Consider the following 21,078-nt stretch of genomic DNA (forward strand, 5'->3'; position numbering starts at 1 on the left):
ACTACAGGATAATACAGTGTTATATTGTAAAATGTCTTGGGGCTGTATCTCAAATTGCTATACAGAATTAGATAATATAACAGAGCTAAATAATAGCATGCACAGACAGAAAATGGAAGGTGTAGAAGTGACAAAGCATGGAATTGTGTGTGCATTCACTGAGTCCCTGACTGAGAGCAGAACAGTAACTGGTAACACCTACCTGCTTCTTTCTTTTAATACAGGACAACATCTTATATGGGGGACAGGCTGCTTTCCCATGCCTGGTGATGTTGGAGACTGCTAGTTAGTATCCCATTAGAGCAAACTTTTGAAGTTTGTCCAAAAATGGGGGTTGTTTTTGTTTTTCTTTCCATTGTTTGGGTGAAGAGGTATTAGAGGTTTCCATGTGTCTGGAATGGTGAAAGGGGGAGATGAACATGTGAGGGCCTGTGCTGCTCTCATAGCAAAGCGTGGACCTCTGGGTTCTCTGCCATAGCATGCATCACTGCTAGCATGGAATTTCAGTGCAGACAAATGCAACCAATCAGTTTTCATGCCTGAAAGAGAGAACCATGGATGTAGAACACAACACTACCAGTTGTTCTGGCTGTAGAATCTGGAAGGAAGATTAGCAACTGTAACTAAAATCACAATTATAGATGTCATTTGTGTTCTGAGAAACTATACAGAGTACTAACTGAAAGATAAATGGAGAATGTGATCATCCTCACAACTGGCTACAACCAAAGGGAAATAACTGTATCAAGACCTACATCCCAGATATTTATAGGTTCTTTGGTGCTTAGTAGGGTGACCAGATGTCCCGATTTTATAGGGACAGTCCTGATATTTGGGGCTTTTTTTTATATGGGCTCCTATTACCCTCCACCCGCATCCCGATTTTTCACACTTGCTGTCTGGTCACCCTAGTGCTTAGTATCTTGGAGAACTTGTTCAAGAGGTCTTCCTTAAAGAAAGAAATATGTTGTTCTGATGTGGAAGTTCCTAGGCAGCCAGGAGGGTTGCCTGGAGTAGATATTGGACAGTTGGTGGATCAGGGACAGTGGAGTTCTTGGAGTAGCTTAAGAGATCTCTCTATCTGCAGCTTGTTGGTGTTTGGCTAGGAAGTGGAGTGGATGGAACTGGAGTGACTGTTGGTGCTTCCTCCCTGCAAGGATCTGCAGGACTACAGTCTGGGTCTGCAGAGTCTGGGGCAGCTGACATTCCCACGTTGCCACTGGGAGGCCACATAGAACCATGTCTAAGAAGCACCATGGAGAAGAAGCGCTGCAGGACGTACCATCTAAAGGGTCCAGAGTAACAGCACGCTGCAGCCTTTTGATTGGCTCATGCTCACTATTTACCCCTGGAGCGTGCCCCAGGAAGTTGTCTGGGCAACCATGCTGACCTCTGGCTTGCTGTGATTCCAGACCTCACTTTGCTTTCTGATCTCTGGTCTCTGACCCCCCATGTCAGACTCTGACCCTGACTCTTGTTTCCTAATTCCATCCTGGTAACTACCTCTCTCTGATCTCTAGTCTCTGACCCTGGCCTGACTCTGACCCTGGCTCTTGCCTATTGATCCTGGCTCTAGCAATTACTCTGATCCCTGTGTGCTGACTACCTCCTTGTGACCGTTCTTTACTTGATAACACCAGCCCCCGTGACCATTAGGCTAGATGGCCTACACCCTACATCTCTTACACTTTCTCCTCTGTTGGCTGACTGCAAGCCAGATGTGGAGAGCAGGGAGCGATGGAGGAGTCAATAAGGTTCTCTGCTCATCCTGTGCCATGCTATCCTCAGTGGCTAGAAGGCTGAACTGCAGGGGAAATCCAGGTTGCCTGAACTGCAGCCCTGTTAGGTATGAGAATCCACAGTGATGTGGGCAGGTGTGACAGGGCTGTCAAATGCATGTATGTCTATAATATACATGGTATAGGGCAATGCTCATCTCTCATCATGCGTTTTTAAAAAGGAAATTTCAGTGAGGTTTTTGTCAAAAAAATTTGACTAAGACTTCTATCAAAAACACTGGAAATTGTCTTTATTCAAAAATTCACATTAAAGTTAAACAAGATAAAATTTTATTCCATGGAGGTTGACGTTCTTCTGCTATAATAGGAGAGAGATTGAGAGGAACAAACTTATTCTACACCAACTGGAAAAGAAACATTTACCTCATTGCAGGAATGATGTTTCAGATGTTTTGCCAAAAGGCATTATATGTTTGTGCTAGAGTTAGTGCTCAAGCAATATCAATCTCTCAACACCTAAAAGGTGACAAAGGTGACTTTATATCAACATCAAGGAAGCATAATCATCAATCAATGAAACAGAATCTTGAGTGTTCAATGTAGTAATGAATTGTTAAGAGTGATTAGCTAGTTCTTGCTATGGTCCCAGAAGATTTGCAGGGACAGATGGGGGAGCCAATACTGAAGTGGATTTTAGAGCTGGAAAAAATGAAAGTAAAAGGATCACATTTAACGTATAAACCTCTGTGCAGAATACAATTTAACTAACTCTCACTAACAGTGACAGGTTGGGTTGCCAACCCCGCAGGATTGTCGTGCAGTCTCCAGGAATTAAACATTAATTTTTAATTAACGACTAAGTCATGTGATGAAACCTCCAGGAATACGTCCAACCAAAATTGGCATCCCTACTGATGGGGGAAGTAAATTCATGAGCTAACCTTTTATTTTCTTTGTTAGACTATTCAGTGATATGTTAACTACAGTATAAATTAAACCAATAAACATTACTCTTCGTAGCCTGTGTTTGGGAGGAAATTGCTTATAGCTTCATGCCCATTTGAATAGTTCCCCTTCCTTTTCCCTATGAGAGAGAGAGAGAGAGACACACACACACCCTCCCCCCCCTAGAAATTTCCACTACACACAGAATATTTGCTGTCTTTAGGCCGCAGCATAGTTTCTTAAAGAAACATGCTAATGCCCAGCCAACTGAATTTATGCATCTTTTAGCATGCATTAAAGAAATAATGTTTTAAATGATATATTTACATTTTTACCAATTTCAAAATACTTTCAGCAAATTTTATTTAGTCCCACATTAATTTTCTAATATTGGCACACTGGAGAAGGGTTGTAAGAATATAGGATAGCTTAGATGTGGAAGCAAGAAGGCAACAAAGTATGGAGTGGCTATTACTTACATTAATTTGAATCCTATCTGGAGGAAATGTTAGTGGGTAGGTATATAGTAGGCTTCTGAATGAACATATAAGAAAGGTTCCTAGTGTAGTATGGGTAGTAAAATAAGACCCAAGAAACTATCCTGGCTTGGGGAAGAAAACTTATATCCAAGACTCTCACCTGGATCACTGCTTAGACCCAACTGGCCTGTCCCTGCATGCAATGCATACATTGACAACTATCTTGTGCAGGAATACTAGGTGATTTTTTCCCCCCCAGATGCAATCCAAGTTCCCGAATGGAAAGATCAATTCCAGTGTGTTGACAGTTATACCAACTGATACTTTTTCTTTCAGTCCTGACTGTAATTTCAGAAGTTACATTGTGGGTACGGCGCAGAGAATCAAAATGCCACCTTACTTGACAAAGGTTGTGTACTGGCCAGAGCCAAAAGAAATGTGAAGGGAAAAAATGGGGGGAAATTTAAAGAAGAGAGTGTTTTCAAATGTTTCCTAAGAATTTATGTGGAGAATTCAGTTGTCTTCTGGAGAGTTATTGTGGTAAATTCAGAGACTATGTTAAATCATTAAAGTGAGAAACTGATTATAATTCTGTTGTAAGTGTAAACCTCAACACATCTTCACTATGAATCTGCTTCTGATGTCTCTAATAATCATCCACACATGTACACACGTGCGTGTTGCCATGTTTCATCATATCTTTTTTTTTTGTACCGAACAATATTCAGCAATCTGTTCTACAGCTATTTTAATTTTTATAAATAATCCTGGGCCAGAATTCTGCTTGACTTACTCACATGAAACATTGATTCCAAATGTGTTGTATATAAATAGTGTGAGCAGGATTTGTGATGTTATTCTTATATGATTTCCCCCACCTCATGATGTTACCTATAGGGCATTGATGGTAATATGGAGTCTTATAAGTTAAGAGATGACCTATTGTGTATGCTAGATTGAGATGTAAATTAATAAATTAACCATGTACAGGAGAGATGAGAAGGAAACTAGATACAATTTAGTTCTTATAAATAGCCTTATGAGTCAAGTTATAGAGGTGCTTAATAAGAATGGAGCCTGGAGGTAAAGACCTGGTATAACTGAGAAAATATGTGTTCTACTTCCATTTGCTCTGTCCAGAGAAAACAGTGACTTTGAAGTGGAAGAATATTAATCTGTTGTAGTCATGGGGATATTAATACAGTTTTTTCCCCTTTGACTTTTTCCAGCACACTGATTTATGTCAGTACATGGACAAACATCCTGGAGGACTTCATCCAGACAATGTGAAGGTAAGAGTTAAAAGGACACTTTCAAGCAGAATATAGTAACAGTAAACTTGTGTTGAAGGTAGGGTGAAATATTTCATTGAAGCTTTTCTCCTTGGTAGATAAAGGAAAATTAGTGGCCGAGTTAATTTTATTGATGTTGCATTTTTTTCTTCTTTTTAAATGAAAATGCAATTGTAATTTAAACACTCCCACAACAGAACAATGGGAACAGTGTAAATAGATGGTGAGCCAAAATTAATGTATAAATATTGTTTTAATGTGGTAGAACACACTTTGCTTGCTTGCTTTGAAGATAAGAGATAGTGCCCTCACCCAACCCCCAAAAGACCCTTGACTGAAATATTTTGAACTGTCAGGGACAAAGCCTCAGCTAGTGTAAATCAGTATAGATTCATTGACTAATCAATGCTATATTGATTTATAGCAGCTGAATATTTTGTCCATAATGCTTTTTAAAAATAAATGCAGTATAAAAACTTTCAACTGTCATTTTTATCGAGTAGTTTTAAGACATAACTTTATTTTATTTTTGTTTATAGAAAGTCAGATATTGAGTATCACACAGTATGCATCAAAAGATGGATATTTGTATTATTTGGGCTTAATGAAAAGGCGGGGAAGAATGATCTTCTGACATTTCGATTCAGTCACCTTCTAGGAAGTCAGCCAAACTATTTTAGCATAAAACAGAAGCCAATCAGACATGCAAAGTATGTCTTACTTGTACAGACCACCCAGGTAATATTTGTTGAACTTGTTTTGTGCTTTGACACTGTTCCCATTGTTCTGCTGCTGTGGAAATTTTTAAATCCCCACTTACTATGCTGAGAATTTTACTCCAGCATTTGGCTTTTTAAAAGGGCGGGAGGGGAAGAGAGGGAAATAGAAGAGCTCATGAAAAAAAGTAAAGATTTTCCCATGGAAAATTCAAAAGGTGTTTTTAAAAGAGTAAAAATAAAAGATTTTTTAAAAAAGGAAAGAATCTGATTATTTAAATGTATGAGGTACAGTGGTGATCACAGTAGTATAATGGTCATTTGATTAATTGTCCCTTGTTTCCACTAAAATTACCATCTACAATACATAATTGTAGCTCAATGTCTGTGTGGATCATAATAGTTTTTAAAGGATGAAATCTTCCTTTATTGTGCTTTTGGTATTTTCATATGACAAATATAAAGTGATTCTTATTGAAACTATGCTCTGTGCATGCTACAACAGTATGCATGTTTTAAGCATTGTTGTGATACGTGGTTGTGGTGCAAATAAGTTGCCTGTGTGTACAGAGAAAAGTATGTAGCAACCATGTTAAGGATTTATGTTTAATTTAGACAACCTACCAGCCAACTACCAGGAGCCATTTTTTGTTGGTGCTGCTGGCTCTGTCACACTTGCTGCATAAGTGTGGGGTGGGGGAGGAGGGCCTACTTCACATCCCAAAGACCCTTCAGGGTTTTAGGGGTGTAGTGGTCCTGCCTGGTGGCCTTATGAAGATACCAGAGAGGAGAGTGGGCCTCCAAAGCACTGGGGTGTGGGGCTCAAACTTTTCCTGTCACGCCCCCCCCTCCCCCTTAACAGTAGCAGAATCTGTCCACTTCTTCTCCCCCACCACCCATTACTGCATAGCTGAGACTTCCTCAGCAGTGAAGCTTGGGTTGAAGGCAGAGTTGGGAGCGGAAGTGGGGATGGGGGAGGAGCTGGGGCTAGAGGTGGAGCTGGTCTGGAGACTGATAGGAAGGTGGAGCTGGACCTGGAGGCGAAGCAGGACTGGGGGATGAATGGGTTGGAGGTGGAGCTGGCCTGAGGGTGGAGTGGGGGTGGAAGCCCCAGCCCCACCATATGCCCCGCCCCCCGAATGTTCCTCTGTGCCCCTCTAAGGGGATGTGCCTCACACTTTGAGAACCCACTGCTCTTAGTAAAGGTGGGAGGGATTGTGTGTAGCATAGGGTTGCTACCATCCATAGTTTTAGGTACTTTGGGTAAGTATCTAGATTCTGAAATGTTTAAGGTTCCCACATCACTAGGTCTATATGTAATTTTTGTTAAAGTGGTTAATATTGCTTTGAAAAATGCTTTTGTATTTACTTTCCCTGTGTGGAAGCTGGCTTACATTATGCTCTCCAATGGGGTTGACAGACAACGGGGTGTATGATTTAGTATGGATGCCCAGACCACTTCTGGAGGTGGCTCCAAAGGTCATACATTCTTGGCATTTTCTGTCACCACCTGCCATTGTGTATGTCTATGTCTGTATCTCTCGCCTTTCTGTTTTCTCTCCAAAATTGACAACGCGATGGTTGTCGTAGTTCTTTGGCAAATTTCAAACGTGTGGCATTTTGAAATCTTGACATTTTGAGCTAGAAGTGGATTTCACAAACTACTCTGTGAGAATATTTTGAAATTTCAGGCAATTTTGATGACTCATAAAACAATATGAAACACATTGGTAGTAAATGTTGAGTGAAATTTGGCATCCCCCCCCCCCCCCGGTGCTGCAATCTCTTAGAGAAACATTCTTCAGCTAGAAAATAAGCCGCATCATTTCCTCCTAGAACTATAGTTATCATTTCATGTGTCTCTTACAAGTAGCTGGGCTGCAGTAACTTTATTCCCTGCAGATTCTCTCTCCTTGCTACTCTCTCAGTACTAATTCTGTGAGCATGTTCTTGAGCTGTCTCAGTCATTATTAAACAATGAATTAAATACGCCTATTTATTTTGCAAAGTGTTACAGATTCTTTAACTTTCAGCTGGACAACCATCTGACATAAGCCAAAAAGACTTCCAAAGTCCTTTCAATTCATGAGAGAGACTCCCCTTGACATCAGTGGGCATTGGATCAGGCCATTAATGTCTCATCTGAAGGACAGAGGAAATCTTTGGAATCAAATAAGCCTAATAATAGTCTCTCCATTTTTTCTTCAATGTATCTTTCCTGTATGTATCCTTATGCCCACAATGGTAAATGGGTTAAATAAAAGAAATAAGGGGAAATGTTTCAATATCTTTCCCCTACAATGTTTTTTAAACCCATTTTCATAATGGGCAAAATATTACAGGCTTCAGTTGCAGTCAATGCCCTGATATATGGAATTTTAGAATCAGTCTTTCTCTTTATTTATTAAGGGAAAAAACAGAACAAACAAACTGCCATGCTTAAGACGCAGCTTTGCCTCACTTCTTTACCAGGGATTACACACTGCCTAGAACTCTAAAACAGACAAATCTAGTAGCTGAAAAATGTAGCTGCAAGAACATGTATAGCTATATTCTCTCTCTTAGTTTGCAGCCCAAACTCCCTTCTGTCTATCTCTCTAGCCTTCCTCTCTTAAATTCCTTACATTGGGTTCTTGTGAAGAAACTGAAGAAAATTTGAGCCCAGTGTCCTGCCTGAGTGGTTAAGCTGGGCAATAGGGAGATGGGCAGGGGGAAGAGCGAAACAGGCATGTCCACATATATGTACGTGTGTGTGTGTGTGTTTAATATAGGGTTACCATACGTCCGGATTTTCCCGGACATGTCCAGCTTTTTGGGCTCCAAATCCCCGTCCGGGGGGAAATCCCAAAAAGCCGGACATGTCCGGGAAAATGGGGACATGCGGGGCCGGCGGTGCGGTGCCGAGTCGGGGGCCGGGCCGGCGGTGCGGTGCCGAGTCGGGGGCCGGGCCGGCGGTGCGGTGCCGAGTCGGGGGCCGGGCCGGCGGTGCTGGGCGGGCCGGGGGTGCTCGGCCGGGGGCTGGGCCGGCACCCCAGGGCCCGAGCCGACCCAGGCTGGAGACGCCGGGGGGGCCAGACTGGGCCGCGCCTCCTTCCCCCCACATTCCCCTTACCTGCTTCAGTCTTCCCGCGAATCAAATGTTCGCGGGAAGCAGGGGAGAGGACGGAGTTGGGGCGGGGACTTTGGGGAAGGGGTGGAGTTGGGGCAGGGCGTGGGTGGGGCTGGGGGCGGGGCCGGGGCCCTGTGGAGTGTCCGCCTTTTGGAGGCTCAAAATATGGTAACCCTAGCTGAGCTCATCACTGGCCAGGGTGTGCGTGGCCTTTCTGTGCTTTGCATGTCTACTCCAATTCCCGAACTCCAGTTGTATTGCGAGAAGACCCTATACAATAGCTGAGGCAGCATCAGAATTAGCCCATTCATATAGCTCCTAGTTGAGCTTCCAACTTTCAGACATGTTTCAAGGCTGCTCAGCTGTTTCTCCAGTTTTGCTGCATACTTTGGCTGGGCTGGGAGAGAACGTAGCACCATCCCTTTAAGCCCTGCTGCTAGTGCTTCTCTTGCAGTAGAACTTCAAAGGAAAACTGCTGGTTACCCTGTGTCAGGGATCAGGGCGTGGATGGTCTTGCCTCTTGGTTGGAAGAGGGGTTGGTAGCCTGGAATAGGTCTCCGGGGGCCAGATGCTGGAGCCAAGGGTCAGAGCTGAGGTCACAAATCAGAGCCGCAGGTCGGAACTGAATTACCTGGAGTGAGGCAAGGCAGGGGCATGCCTGGGAACAAGCTGGCACAAGGGTTATTGCAGCCGTGGGCAAATGCTTGGAATAGCCAGCATCCCGCTGCTGGTCTTAAGAGCAGGTCTGTGTTGATCCCCTCAGCCAGTTGCACGAATTGGTCAATCAGGAGAACTCAGTTGGGGTCCAGCTGTGCTCCTAAGACTGCCTGCAGGTAAGCTAGCAGGTAAGGAGTCTAACTGCAAGCCCAAACTCCTGACACCCTGCCAGCCTAGTCACAACATTCAGCAATGCTGAAGAAGCAGCTGGACAGCTTTGAAATGTGTCCTTGAGTAGGGAGTGAAACTAGGAGCTGCATTTAGATTCTTTAGTTGATGTAAGAACTCTAGTTCAGGAAGTGTGTTAGGGGAAAGAAAAGCAGAGGGGGAGGAGGGGCAGTTTAAAACTGGCCAGCTTTCTCTCCTAGCTGACCTCCTGATTCCAGCAGCCCCTCACGGGACACTTTTTAAACTCTCTTTTCCATGTAAAAAAACCCATAAAACTAATTTTTTGTGTATTTAATATTCCCAGTTTAGTTTCCCTAGCAAGAGGGAGATGAAAATGGCCCAAAGGACACAAACAGTAGAAAAACTAGGCTCATGGAAAGTAAGAGAGGAGGTTGTGCAAGCAAAAAAGACACCTGAAAGAAGGAAAAGGTTAACAAACGATTTTACAAGAAATCTAGTCAGAATTGCCTGAAGTGGGTGTTTATATTCCTTCCTTCCACTGTCAAGTATTTTCCATGGTGGAAGGAAATATTGCAAAAATCCTTCCCCAGATCAGTTTTTAAAATATAATTTCAAATTAAGCAATGATACTCTAGTAACGGTAAGCCATGCTAGACTGTCTGGGCTACACTCTGATAGTAAACTATAGATGCTTTCCCAAGGTGGTTGAAGGCATTCAACTTTCAGCTTTGTTCTTGAAGTGTATACCCATAGCCTACATTCCAGTGTAATTAGCAATAAGCTACTATACATATGTAAATATATATAATTTTTTTCTGCAGAATACTATACAATATATTTCCTGTGAAATAACATTTATACTAAATGCAATGACTTCTGGTACCAGTCACTGCACAGAGTATGTGGAAACAAAGGCATTCTTAATTAATGTTTTGGTGTCAATGGGACATCCCAGCCTAATTATGAATCCTCTTTATTCCTTATTTGCCAGCTGAAGACAATGCAGTTGCCTAGGGTTTTATCTTAGGAACAAAATTACAAGTGGAATAAAATCAACACATGTACTACTAGTGTCGTCTTGGGTATTGCCTTTGACGTATTGCCTTTCCTCGTGGTTGTATTGATACTATTTCTTGTCATTTAAACACATTTAAAATAGTGGTAATGTTTTGCTTACTCTTGTATGCAAGGATAAAGAGGAAGATCTCAAAATAATCTACATTGTAAAAACCTTGGGACATCATATTTAAACGAAGACAAAAAGGATTGCTTCCCAAACTATTAGAGTGTGTGTGTGTGTGTGTGTGTGTGTGTAAATATTTCAAAATCTCTCTCTCTCTCTCCTGGGCCCAAATCTCAAAATTTGCGTTTTAGACCCTTTGAGATGCAGGGTTGCTTGGATGTTGGATTTTAGTTTGGGACTGGTACATTATTTTATATTCTAGCTGATGCACCCCATTTCCCTGATTAGTGTAAATGTGAGTGTCAATGAACCAAATACGTTTAGATGCCTTGTAGTGGCCTGAGGAGCAGGGCCGGCTCCAGGCACCAGCTGAGCAAGCTGGTGCTTGGGGCGGCAGATTGTTGGAGGCGGCATTCTGCCCAATCCTAGGGCGGCACAGCCACTTTTTGTTGTTGTTGTTTTTTGTTTTTGTTCTTGTTCCGCTCCAGCCACCCTTGGGGCGGCCAAAAAGCCAGAGCCGGCCCTGCTGAGGAGCCAAATGTTGAACCCCAGATACTCCAAACACTAGGCCCTATAGAATCTTCACTTGGTGGGTTCTCAGTAAATACTCATGTTCACATTTGGTAACAAATAAGCTTCTACCAAAGCTGTCAATAAAGAAAATATAAGTATATGAGATACAAACTCTTAACTAGATGTATGGGTGGTAGGAGGAAAGGTAATTATTAACTGAGACTCTAGGGAGCGGTTTAATAGGAATGGGCAAGCTCAGAGTTTCTTCAACCTGGTACCAAAGATGCTCTTTAAAGTCCACTGGAGAGAGAGAAGTTTTAAGCCGTTGGCCTCACATGTCTGGGATTGGCTTTGCTTTTGATGTGGGATGTTGCCTGGTAATTAGAGATGGTTGTGATTATTTTTCCCTGTGAAAAATGTTGACAAAAACTATTTTTTTTTTTGCTTTCATCAAATGTTTTTCCTCTAAAAAAAATGAGGGTTATTGTCAAAAACAAAAAATACAGTTTGATTTTTTTTTTTTTAATGAAAATTTCAGTTCAATCAAAAAGGAATTTTCTATTGCAAAACATGTTTCAGCCACCTCTACTGGTATTCCATGTCATCTCCCTCCTATCTCAGTCCAAATGTGATCAACATCTTCACTTTCTGCAGTCACCTGTTTGCTGAAGCCTTTTCCACAGCCTCACCCTTTCCCTTCCTTGTGGCCCTCTGCTCTTCCTGCTTCCCCCTTCCCCATCCAAAAAATATCCAGCATGACAAAACAGGCAGGCTGATAGGACCTCGTTTGATTGAAAAGGGATGGAAGGAGCAGCTCACTCCCTCCACCATCTAATACTACTGCTCTGACTTCCTCCTTCTTCTGTGTAGCCTTTCTCTCCACAGCATTTTGGACAAATGCAGAGCATCAGTGCCCCAAGGCAGAGCTTTAGGTGCAGGGAGAATCAATCTTCCCCCAGCAATCCATTAAGACTGCATCTAGTATCTGAAAGTGGCCCGGTTTACAGTCCGGTCTGTCTCTGTCATTACCATGTTATATGAGCACCACACATTTATTTCATTTGCACAACATCCTTGGAGGACTGAGCACAGGGAGAGGGCAACTGAGTCTGTGGCAAAGCGGAGAATTGAATTAAGATCTCCTGTTTCCCAGGACAGCAACCTAAACTCTGCAAAAGATTGCAGGATTCAGGTTGCAGCAAGAAAACTGCATCTGGTTTTATTTTTAAAATACAAAAATAGGTGAACTGGAATGTGAGGGAGGGCTTTGAAGTAATAGGTATTAGTGAAATATGGAGGAATGACAAAACTCTGTGGGTTACTGTAATATTTGTGTGTGTGTAACTATTCAGGAGAACAGATTAGATTATAGAGATAGTAGGTGAGAAATATAACTGAAAGATTGGATAGAATCTAATGAGATAAAAATTTGAGTGGAGAGAACCGTGCAGTGGAAGGTGTATGAGTACAAATCCCAAATAATAAGATTATGAATATATTAAACGTAGGCTTATACTACTGGCCTCCAAAAAAGGAAGTACAGAATAATGCTGAGAATGTTGAAATATATATACAATAAATGGTGTGTGCTCTTATTAAAAAAAATCTTATCTTCATGCTGTCACTTAATCGTCACTTGCAGAATTCATTTATTGCCTCCCATACTCCTCCATCATGAACATTATCCCTTAACTAATGGTTATAGTTTTTAAAGTAATATCTATTCTTGACAAATGGATAATTTCAGGAGCTAATGACCAATCTGGAAATTAACAACCCGAGTCAAAGCCTTAGGGTATTTGTCTTATAAATATTTATATTTGCAAAAGGAATAAGTGAACTGATTTCTCCTTTAGAATAATCTGGAGCACAAAGCATAGGGAAGCATTTAGAATATAGGAATAGTTAGTTAACCTCTTCTATGTTTAACCAAATGTGGCTTATTATCTTTGAAATATGACTTCTGAAAATAATCCAATAATACAGACTTACCCGGTGGCTGTTACTAAACAGAAACTGCCATTGGTTAATAATACTGAGTTACAATATGTATTCATTACTAAAAAATAACAGCGAGGGAGTGTCCTATAAAGTATGTTTTTATCACGTTGTGTTATGTTATTTATTTACTCTGGAAAAAATGATCAGCAGGTAAGAGAGGAAAAAAGAAACCATCTTTACTCTGGCTCCACCAATCCAGAGTTGAGGGGTTGCCCCCTATCAGGATGACTGACAAGCAGTAGCAATCAGAAAGTGTCCATAATTTTGGCACTTTTGTAGAAACTTCCCATGGTAGTTCATCATCTAGATGAACAGGAGTTTAGATGACTAAACCATGACAAAGTGTCGGGCGATGGTGGGTTTGCCTCATGCATCTAGATGAGAATATATCTTGTCTTACTTATCCTATTGAGTCGCCATAGTTTGGCTGAAAAGACGTTTTTAGATTAAAATATCTACGTGTCATGATTGCTCTTCTTATTTTCCCAGATCAGGTTTTGTAACAAAATAAAACTAGTATATTACTTGTGAAATATCTGTCACATTCACTGAAATTAGTGGTGCTGTTGGTGTAAATATTTTAATAGATATGCCAAATAGGAAGATGTGTAGTTTAATATGGTTGAAGTTGCTGTTTCTCATTCCTCATTCAGAGAACAAGCAGGTGTAAAACAGACAGAATAATGTCATGCCAAATTAAGGTAGTCTTTTACAGATAGCATTGAGAATTGATTTTTAAATGAGACTTTCTAGTGATCAGACGTTAACTATGTCATCAGGATTTCACTCTACTTTCTATTAGCTTTGCCACTTAGACAGTAATGATTTAATCCCATGCACAAAAGTGAACATTAAATGCAAAACCTTTATTAATGTATTAAGAAACATGCAAGTTTCATGAAGTTTCTAGAATATGTTGTGAGGCTGGAGAAATATATGCAAAAACATTCACTGAACATATGTATTTTGATACATTTATGCTTCAGCTAAAATAAAGAAATATATTCAAGATGAAAAGAAAAAATACATCCTCAGAAATAGTGATCTTAGAACTGATTATGTATTACAATACGAGCCACTCTTGAACTATTTCAGCATGCAAGTACATCAGTGAGATGAAAGGTAGAAGGGAGAGTTTTTAATCTCAATGGTTCTGGAAAAGGAAATGAAAAGAATCTTTCACCTATTGAATATCCGCTACTAAGTCGCCATGTTATATTAACTGATCAGAAAGGAGTATCATCAAGCTCAGTTAATTATGCACACTGTCCTTCATTACAAATGACTTTAGCATGTAGGTGGGAGATGTACTGATGAGAGAAAAATCAAATATAGAACTTGGCTAGTTAACACTTTCTGAGCTGTTTTCACTACAGTTCTGCTACAGGCAAGTGTAAATTTCTGTATATTTTTAGAATCTGGATGAGATTTTCATTCCAGTGGGTACATTGTTGAATAGTTCTGTGTGAAATTGACTTCAATGGGACTTTTTCTGTGTGTAAGGAATGCAAGAGCAGGCTCTAAGCCTCTGAGAATGTGGTTTTGATAAGAATACCTTCAAACCCTGCTTTTTAGAGAAGCCTGTCCAATAGGTTCTGGGAAATTAAGACAGGTCCAGCTTTTACTGAAATAAAGCTTCTTATGATAGTGGAGATCATGCTAACTCTGGCTAATATTTTTAGTCAGATAAAATCCTTTGTTCTTTGGGATGCAAGTCCATGTCAAGTCAACACTTTGTTCTTGAAGTTTCTTCTCCTGACTGTTGAGATGAGAGCCTATAAAGCTTTGACCTAAAAAAGCACAATAAATCTCCAGGATACTGTTAGAAATGAAATGTTACATTTTATCTCATGGTTATTATCATGATGGGGGAGAAAAAAGAATAACAAAACTACAATGGTAAGAGAGATTGCACTTGATCAGCTTTGGACTTGCTAACAGAGGTCGCACAGAGACATTTGTCATTGCTTCTGCTTAATGGCAATTCATAAGATCAAATAGAATTTTTTAACATTATGTTAATGTTTTATTTAAAAAAAAAAAACCTAACCAAGTATGACATATGGTCATGTTTATTTTACTAGCTATATGAGACTGTTGTACGTGTTGCCCCCTTCCATTCACCTGCCTAATTAACCAAAAATTAATCCGAGGTTACAGTATCCTCTGGATCATAGGAGAAATAGACTGGTTTCAAACATGAGGCATCTTGGGTTTCATTACTGGTATTTTTAGATTTGATTGCCTATTAAGACTAAATATGGATTGATTCACGTTGAATACACAAAGGAGAATTCGAATGATTAAGTAATACACCACAGGTACACTTTTTGATAGGCATCACATGAGTAGCATCTATGTTATCAAGGAAGATAAAGCTTATGCTCTGTGTGTGTAAGTCAAGTCAACTCTGCTAATGCTGCATTATGATTCAAGACAAGACATTCTGCTACAGATCTGCACGCTAATCCAGCCGTACTCTAATCTTTGTCCATTGAATGCAAGGTCCATCTTAGGTGCTCAGCTCCATGTGAACTCCCATGCTGTGGATAAAGTGAGGCTAGGATTTGGATGTGTGTGTGTGTGTGTGCGCATGCTGTAGAATGAAAGCTTCTACCTAGCTCTCTGCGTACACATTCAAGGCCAGATCATCCCCTCCTGCAGTAAAACACACAGGAGGGGGTTCTGATACAGATCCCTCCATGTCATCTCATCCAGAGAAAGACCTCCCATTCCCTTAGAAAGGACTGCAGGGCTAGCCTGTAAACTGGGCAAATCCTTTGAGCATCTGCACCAGCTCTGGCCTCTGGTAGTCTCCTGAGGCATTGCAAGGCCCAAGTCTTCTTGGGTTCCTCCCCTTCCCCCCCCCCCCCCCCCCCCGCAAGAGATGGTCTGTGGAAAAGGTAATGGAGCCTCATGTTGTCTGGAGAATCTATGTGGGTCTGGAGAGGGATGATGTGCATTCCTGCACCCCCTGTAGAGTAAACTTCTTCCACATCAACCTGTCCAGCCTCTACCCCTCCCATGACCATGTACCCTGGACCCAATAAACTTCATCTGTGGGGTCTGGAGGCAGAGACCAGTTCTGTGGAGGCAGCTGAGATCTGCACATGGACAGCCTGTTGTGATGGCTTGATGCAAGCCCATTGAAGTTGATGAGAATCTTCCCATTGTCTTCTATGAGCTTTGGATCAGGCCTTGTTTGTGAACACTGGGGAGAATGGTCCAGGCCTTACATGGAGAGCCGCGATATCTGGTTTTGTCTCTCGTAGATGTTAACATTTTGTGCTTCTTTCCCTTCTATTTTAAACATGGCTAACACCTTTTAATATATCTGAAAATATGTGGCCTGCATGCAGCCCCCTCTTGAAAAACAGCTACTCTGATTAAATTGCAGACAGTATAACTGTAATCACAAGAATGTGCTTCTTTCACGGCTGTATTAAATAAGCAAAGGTCTCAAATGCCACGTTTCAAACTTTGTAACTGGATGCTTTTAAAGATTATTGATCATCATCATGTAACATCATGTTGTTTCTTTCCAGAGACCGACAGCTAAAAAAATTACTTCAATGGAGCCTACTTCTGTTCTCCTTCTCTTGCCACTTTCTGCCACTCCTCTAACCTATTCATTCACCATCATAATGTTTCAAAATGACCAAAACCTCAGTTCTTGCTAATTATACGCTACATGCACAGCGTGATGTCATAGTCTCATAATCACAGGTTGACAGTCCTGCAGCCTGGTTTATTTGATACCACTTTTTGTTTTACTAATAACATGTCAGGAAAAGGCCCACTTATTGTCTGTCTGTAATTCTCCCCCCACCCCCCTTCACCCACATACACAGCTCGAACCTTCTACCCATTGATGTCAATAAGAGATTTCTCATTGACTGCAGCAGGAGTGTTAATAGGGCCATAGTGTCCACAGAACTTGACTTGTTTACCTTTTTTTGGACAGAAGAACTTAAGCACATAGAGTTGTAGGGTCCCCTCTGCTTATACAGGTGGAAGAGAGCTGAATGTGCTGGCAGAGCTAGGAGGAGTCTGTGGTTCAGCTGCATACTCTCATTCTGCCTCAGAGTCCCTCCCACAAACCACCAGGTTGAGGCTCCGTGACTGTTAGAATTGGGCATATTGCAGGTGGGAGAGGATAAAGCCAGAGGGATGACCACTATAAGAGGCACATAGTCCTCCCAACCTAGTTGATATCTGATCAGAAATTTAGGTGAGAGTTAATGGTTATCCACGTGGCACGAATTCCACATCAGGGCTTCTGCTCCCCCTGGGTGAGGGTCTTGTGGAGACGGGTTCAGAAGGAGGTGGAAAGGGCCAGTGGCATAAAGGCATGTGGTGAAGCTTTGCTGCCAATTTTCCATGATACAGGGTTTTCTGTGTCTAGGACTCTATTTTGAAGTCTTTCCTCAGGCCAAGATTACAAAACTCTTCCCTTCAGGAAAGAAGGGAAAAATGCAACATGGTTCACCTTATAAAGTTTCTAATGGGCTTTTTTTCTCCCATTTTTCCCCTCCCCCTATGGTAGAGGACAATTAAGATCATAGTAACCTATGCAAGAAAATTAATTAGCTTCATCATGGAAGTTATCACGAAATCTACATGTTTGATGGCTGAATAAAGCTAAGAGTTTTTGTTTCCAACTCTGTTCTCAGAGATCCTGTCATTCATTATATTTAGTTCATTATGAAATTGTATTGTTTTGTTTTCCTACTTGGACATGACACATAAGATCATTTTGATCCGTAGCCTTAAAGGCAGTTTAACTAAAGTATTATTTATGAATTCTCGGTATCATAGTGTTCTAATAATCTGAAATACTTGTGGTTTCTTTGCACACTTAAAATCCATCTTTGTGGTCAAATACCTCTTGGATGATTGAGCAAACTGGCCCTATTTCATATTTTTCTATTATCAAATGGCTTCCCAATAATTTTTTAATACATAGTCTAAATTCTAAGGCTACAATGAAAGCCAGTTTTATTTCCTGCCCTAAAAATAGTTTTTATGTACCACAAGTTCCATGCTCATTACAATTCACAAAGGAATTAGTATGTTACTTATCACTTTCCTGCTGTTTGTTCTTTTCTTTTCTTTTCTTTTCTTTTCTTTTCTTTTCTTTTTTCTTTTTTTTCTTTTCTTTTTTCTTTTTTTTTTTAACAGTATACTGCTCTTACGTTTCCTCAGCACATTGTTAAGCTGAACCTGGGCAAGAAGCTGATTGATATGGCTCTTTGTGCCCTCACTAAATAGCAAAACATACAGTATATTGTGTCTGCACTTGGGGGGAAAATGGAATGTAATTAAATCTGTTTCAACTTGAGTAATGTGACATTTCTGTTCCTTTCATGTCAGACTTTATTCTCTTCTATAATCAGATTTCATAACCTCATTTATTATGTTTTCTCATTTGAATAGTCTTTAAATAAATGTAAGGGTTGTGTTGCTAGCTAACTAGTGACTATTAATGTGCCTATGTTGACTTTTTCCAAATCTTTTGGGTTTGGTGGTATGGATCCCCGAGGCTTGCAGGAGGGCATCTTTATTTGCCAGGTACTTGAACCTCACACATCTAAAATACAGGGGACTGCGCTGTTTCCTTATAGGAACCAGAATATTTCTTCTAATAAATATAATACCAGGAAGAGCCTGTGTACAAGCAGACAGAGCTTTTTTTAAAAAGTGCATGCATAGACAACCTCTGTGAAATCAGCATTCAACAAAACAGATATTTGTTAATACAAGGGGTAAGATTTGCCATCCTTTAGTGGCAGTGCCTAGCAGAAGAGGCATGAAAATCTGAAAACAAAAAAAATCTAGCTCTTTTTCATAAGAGCAAATTGCACAACTGTACAAAAGAAAAACTAAACACACTAAAGCATTTGTAGAGTCTGTTGGACATTTAAAAGGGGTACTGGCAAGGAGTGTCAAATTCAACCTAACTTAAAGACCTTTTAGTGTGTGGAAAATAGTCTCAATTTCAATGAAAACTGTGTTGTTATTGTTTTTTTTAAATAAAAAACTCCGCCAACTCCTATAAACCTTTTGGGAGGAAACCCTATCTGCATCATATTTGCAAATCATTTTGGACAACCAGAGATCGTTGTTTATACCCTAATATTTTGTTTGTTTTAGCTCCCCTATCCCATTCCCTGGCCCTGTCTCCCCCCTACACTGTTGTTTCCTATAATTAGTACAGATACACATCTGTCTCCAGACTATCACCTAATCACTAAGGCCATATGGATAAATGGAATATAATTGCAATTTGGTAGAAACTGAGTGTTCTGCTTGTAAAAGTATTGTTCTTGTGTTGTTTTAAATCAGGTAAATTCAACATTTGATACGGTGGGGTTTGTGGATTGGAGATGGTTTTCTGCAAAATATATTCCTTATTTTTACATTTGAAACCTTTTTAAAAAAATTGGATCAGGGGGCAATTATACGATGGTGGAGCCATGAGAAATTGTTACCATAAAATACAAATGCCCTGCAGATTGTATAGAAATCTGGCTCATTACATACAAATATTAACAGAGGTCATTTTTTTTTGTCCCCCTCTTTTTCAGTTATTTTTATTTCAGTTGCTGCGAGGACTGTCTTACATCCACCAACGTTACATTTTGCACAGGGACCTGAAACCACAGAACCTTCTGATCAGTGACACGGGGGAATTAAAGCTGGCAGACTTTGGTAGGAAAGCAGTTAATTAAAAGTCTATTTTATAATGTTCTGGGAATGGCAGACAGATGGTTTCATTGATTTTCCTGTTCCTAGACACACCTACTTTATTGCAGATAATTGTAATTTTTTCTCCAGAGCTAAGAAATTGATTATGGTCGACATAATACTTGATTAAAAGGAGTGAGTGGAAAATAAATAAATAATCCAAATCCTACTAGAAAGGGATGATAACACTGAAAGGAGTTCTGTTCTCGTTATCTCCATAACTTAAGATTTAGGATTTAGAAGAGAACCTTTGAAAAGGTCTAAGGACGTACAGGTCATGTCTAGTGGACAATCATTTGTGTGTGTAGTCATGGGACATAAAGATCTGGAAGTAAGATTTAACTTTCATGAAATGACCAATGATTGAATGAGGCTTGAGGAAATAAGAAATCCGTAATGTTCTTCCTGATGATTAGAAGAAACAAGGATTATATGGACTGTTTTCAGTATCCATTGGTGATCCCCTTTGTAAAGCATCTAGGTATAAGACATTGTTCACCCCTTCCTTGTAAGGATGTCCCTTCTCAACACTTCCTTGAAAACCCTCCTTTTCTAGCAGTTATTGTAGCAGTGCCTCTTCCTCTAAAGGATAGTGCCAGTGTGGATGTGGAAAATGGTAATGCTTTTCTTGGGGTTTGTCTGCACTTACAGCGGCGCAGCTGCACTTAGTGAAGATGCTACCGTCGCTGCTGAGAGAGCTTCTCCTGTCAGTGTAGGTGCTCCACCTCCACACGTAGACACAGCGCTCTCTACACAGGGCTGGCTCCAGCTTTTCTGCTGCCCCAAGCACAGAAAAAAAAAAAGAGCGGCAGCACTTCGGCGGCAGCTCAATCACGCCGCTTCTTCTGCGGCAGTTCAGTGGCGGGTCCTCCCTCTCTTCCGTTTCGGTGGCAGCTCAAAGAGGAAGAGAGGGAATGAGGGACCCGCCACCGAAGACCTGGATGTGCCGCCCCGATACTGGATGGAGTGACGCCCCTTTGAATTGGCCACCCCAAGCACCCGCTTCCTACGCGGATGCCTGGAGCCAGCCCCGTCTCTTCACCATGGGTTAGGTTGGTATAACTACATTGCTCAGGGGTATGGATTTTCTATACCCCTGAGTGACATAGTTATACCAACATAAGTTCCTAGTGTAGACCAAGTCTTGGTGACTTTAAAAAAAACACTTTGTTTTATCAAGTGTAAGCTTCCAAATGCTGACAGAGTGCTTGAGGAGTTCCACATCTTACTCTGGACCAGATTCTCAGCTAAGGAAAATCAGCATAACTCCGTCCATTTCAATGGTACCACATCAGCTTATGCCAGATGAGAATGTGGCCCATCAGCTTCTTGAGGTGCCTTTTTGTTTTTTGTTTTTAAAAAAGCCCACCCTATACTCTCGGCTTCCCATTCTATTTACCAAGTGTAGTGAGGGTGCCTTACATGCTAATTGACAATTTCACTAGTAATTTAGTGGTGATTTTGTCTGTAATTAAAGTTACTGTGAGTAACAGCTGTGTGCGCGCTTA

At 40.9% G+C, this 21,078-nt stretch overlaps 1 protein-coding gene across 3 annotated transcripts in view; it reads left to right on the forward strand.

Moving 5' to 3' along the window:
- The window catches only part of CDK14 (cyclin dependent kinase 14), a 472,950-nt gene that overhangs the window by 229,138 nt on the left and 222,734 nt on the right, over positions 1-21,078 (forward strand). For all 3 annotated transcript variants that reach the window (XM_034760407.1, XM_034760408.1, XM_034760409.1), the window contains 2 exons: positions 4,393-4,455; positions 19,411-19,534. In XM_034760407.1, the coding sequence (XP_034616298.1) occupies positions 4,393-4,455; positions 19,411-19,534 (187 nt within the window). The remainder of the gene's footprint in view (positions 1-4,392; positions 4,456-19,410; positions 19,535-21,078) is intronic.

This window comes from Trachemys scripta, chromosome 2 (assembly GCF_013100865.1).
Source record: "Trachemys scripta elegans isolate TJP31775 chromosome 2, CAS_Tse_1.0, whole genome shotgun sequence".
Taxonomy (NCBI): Eukaryota; Metazoa; Chordata; order Testudines; family Emydidae; genus Trachemys; species Trachemys scripta.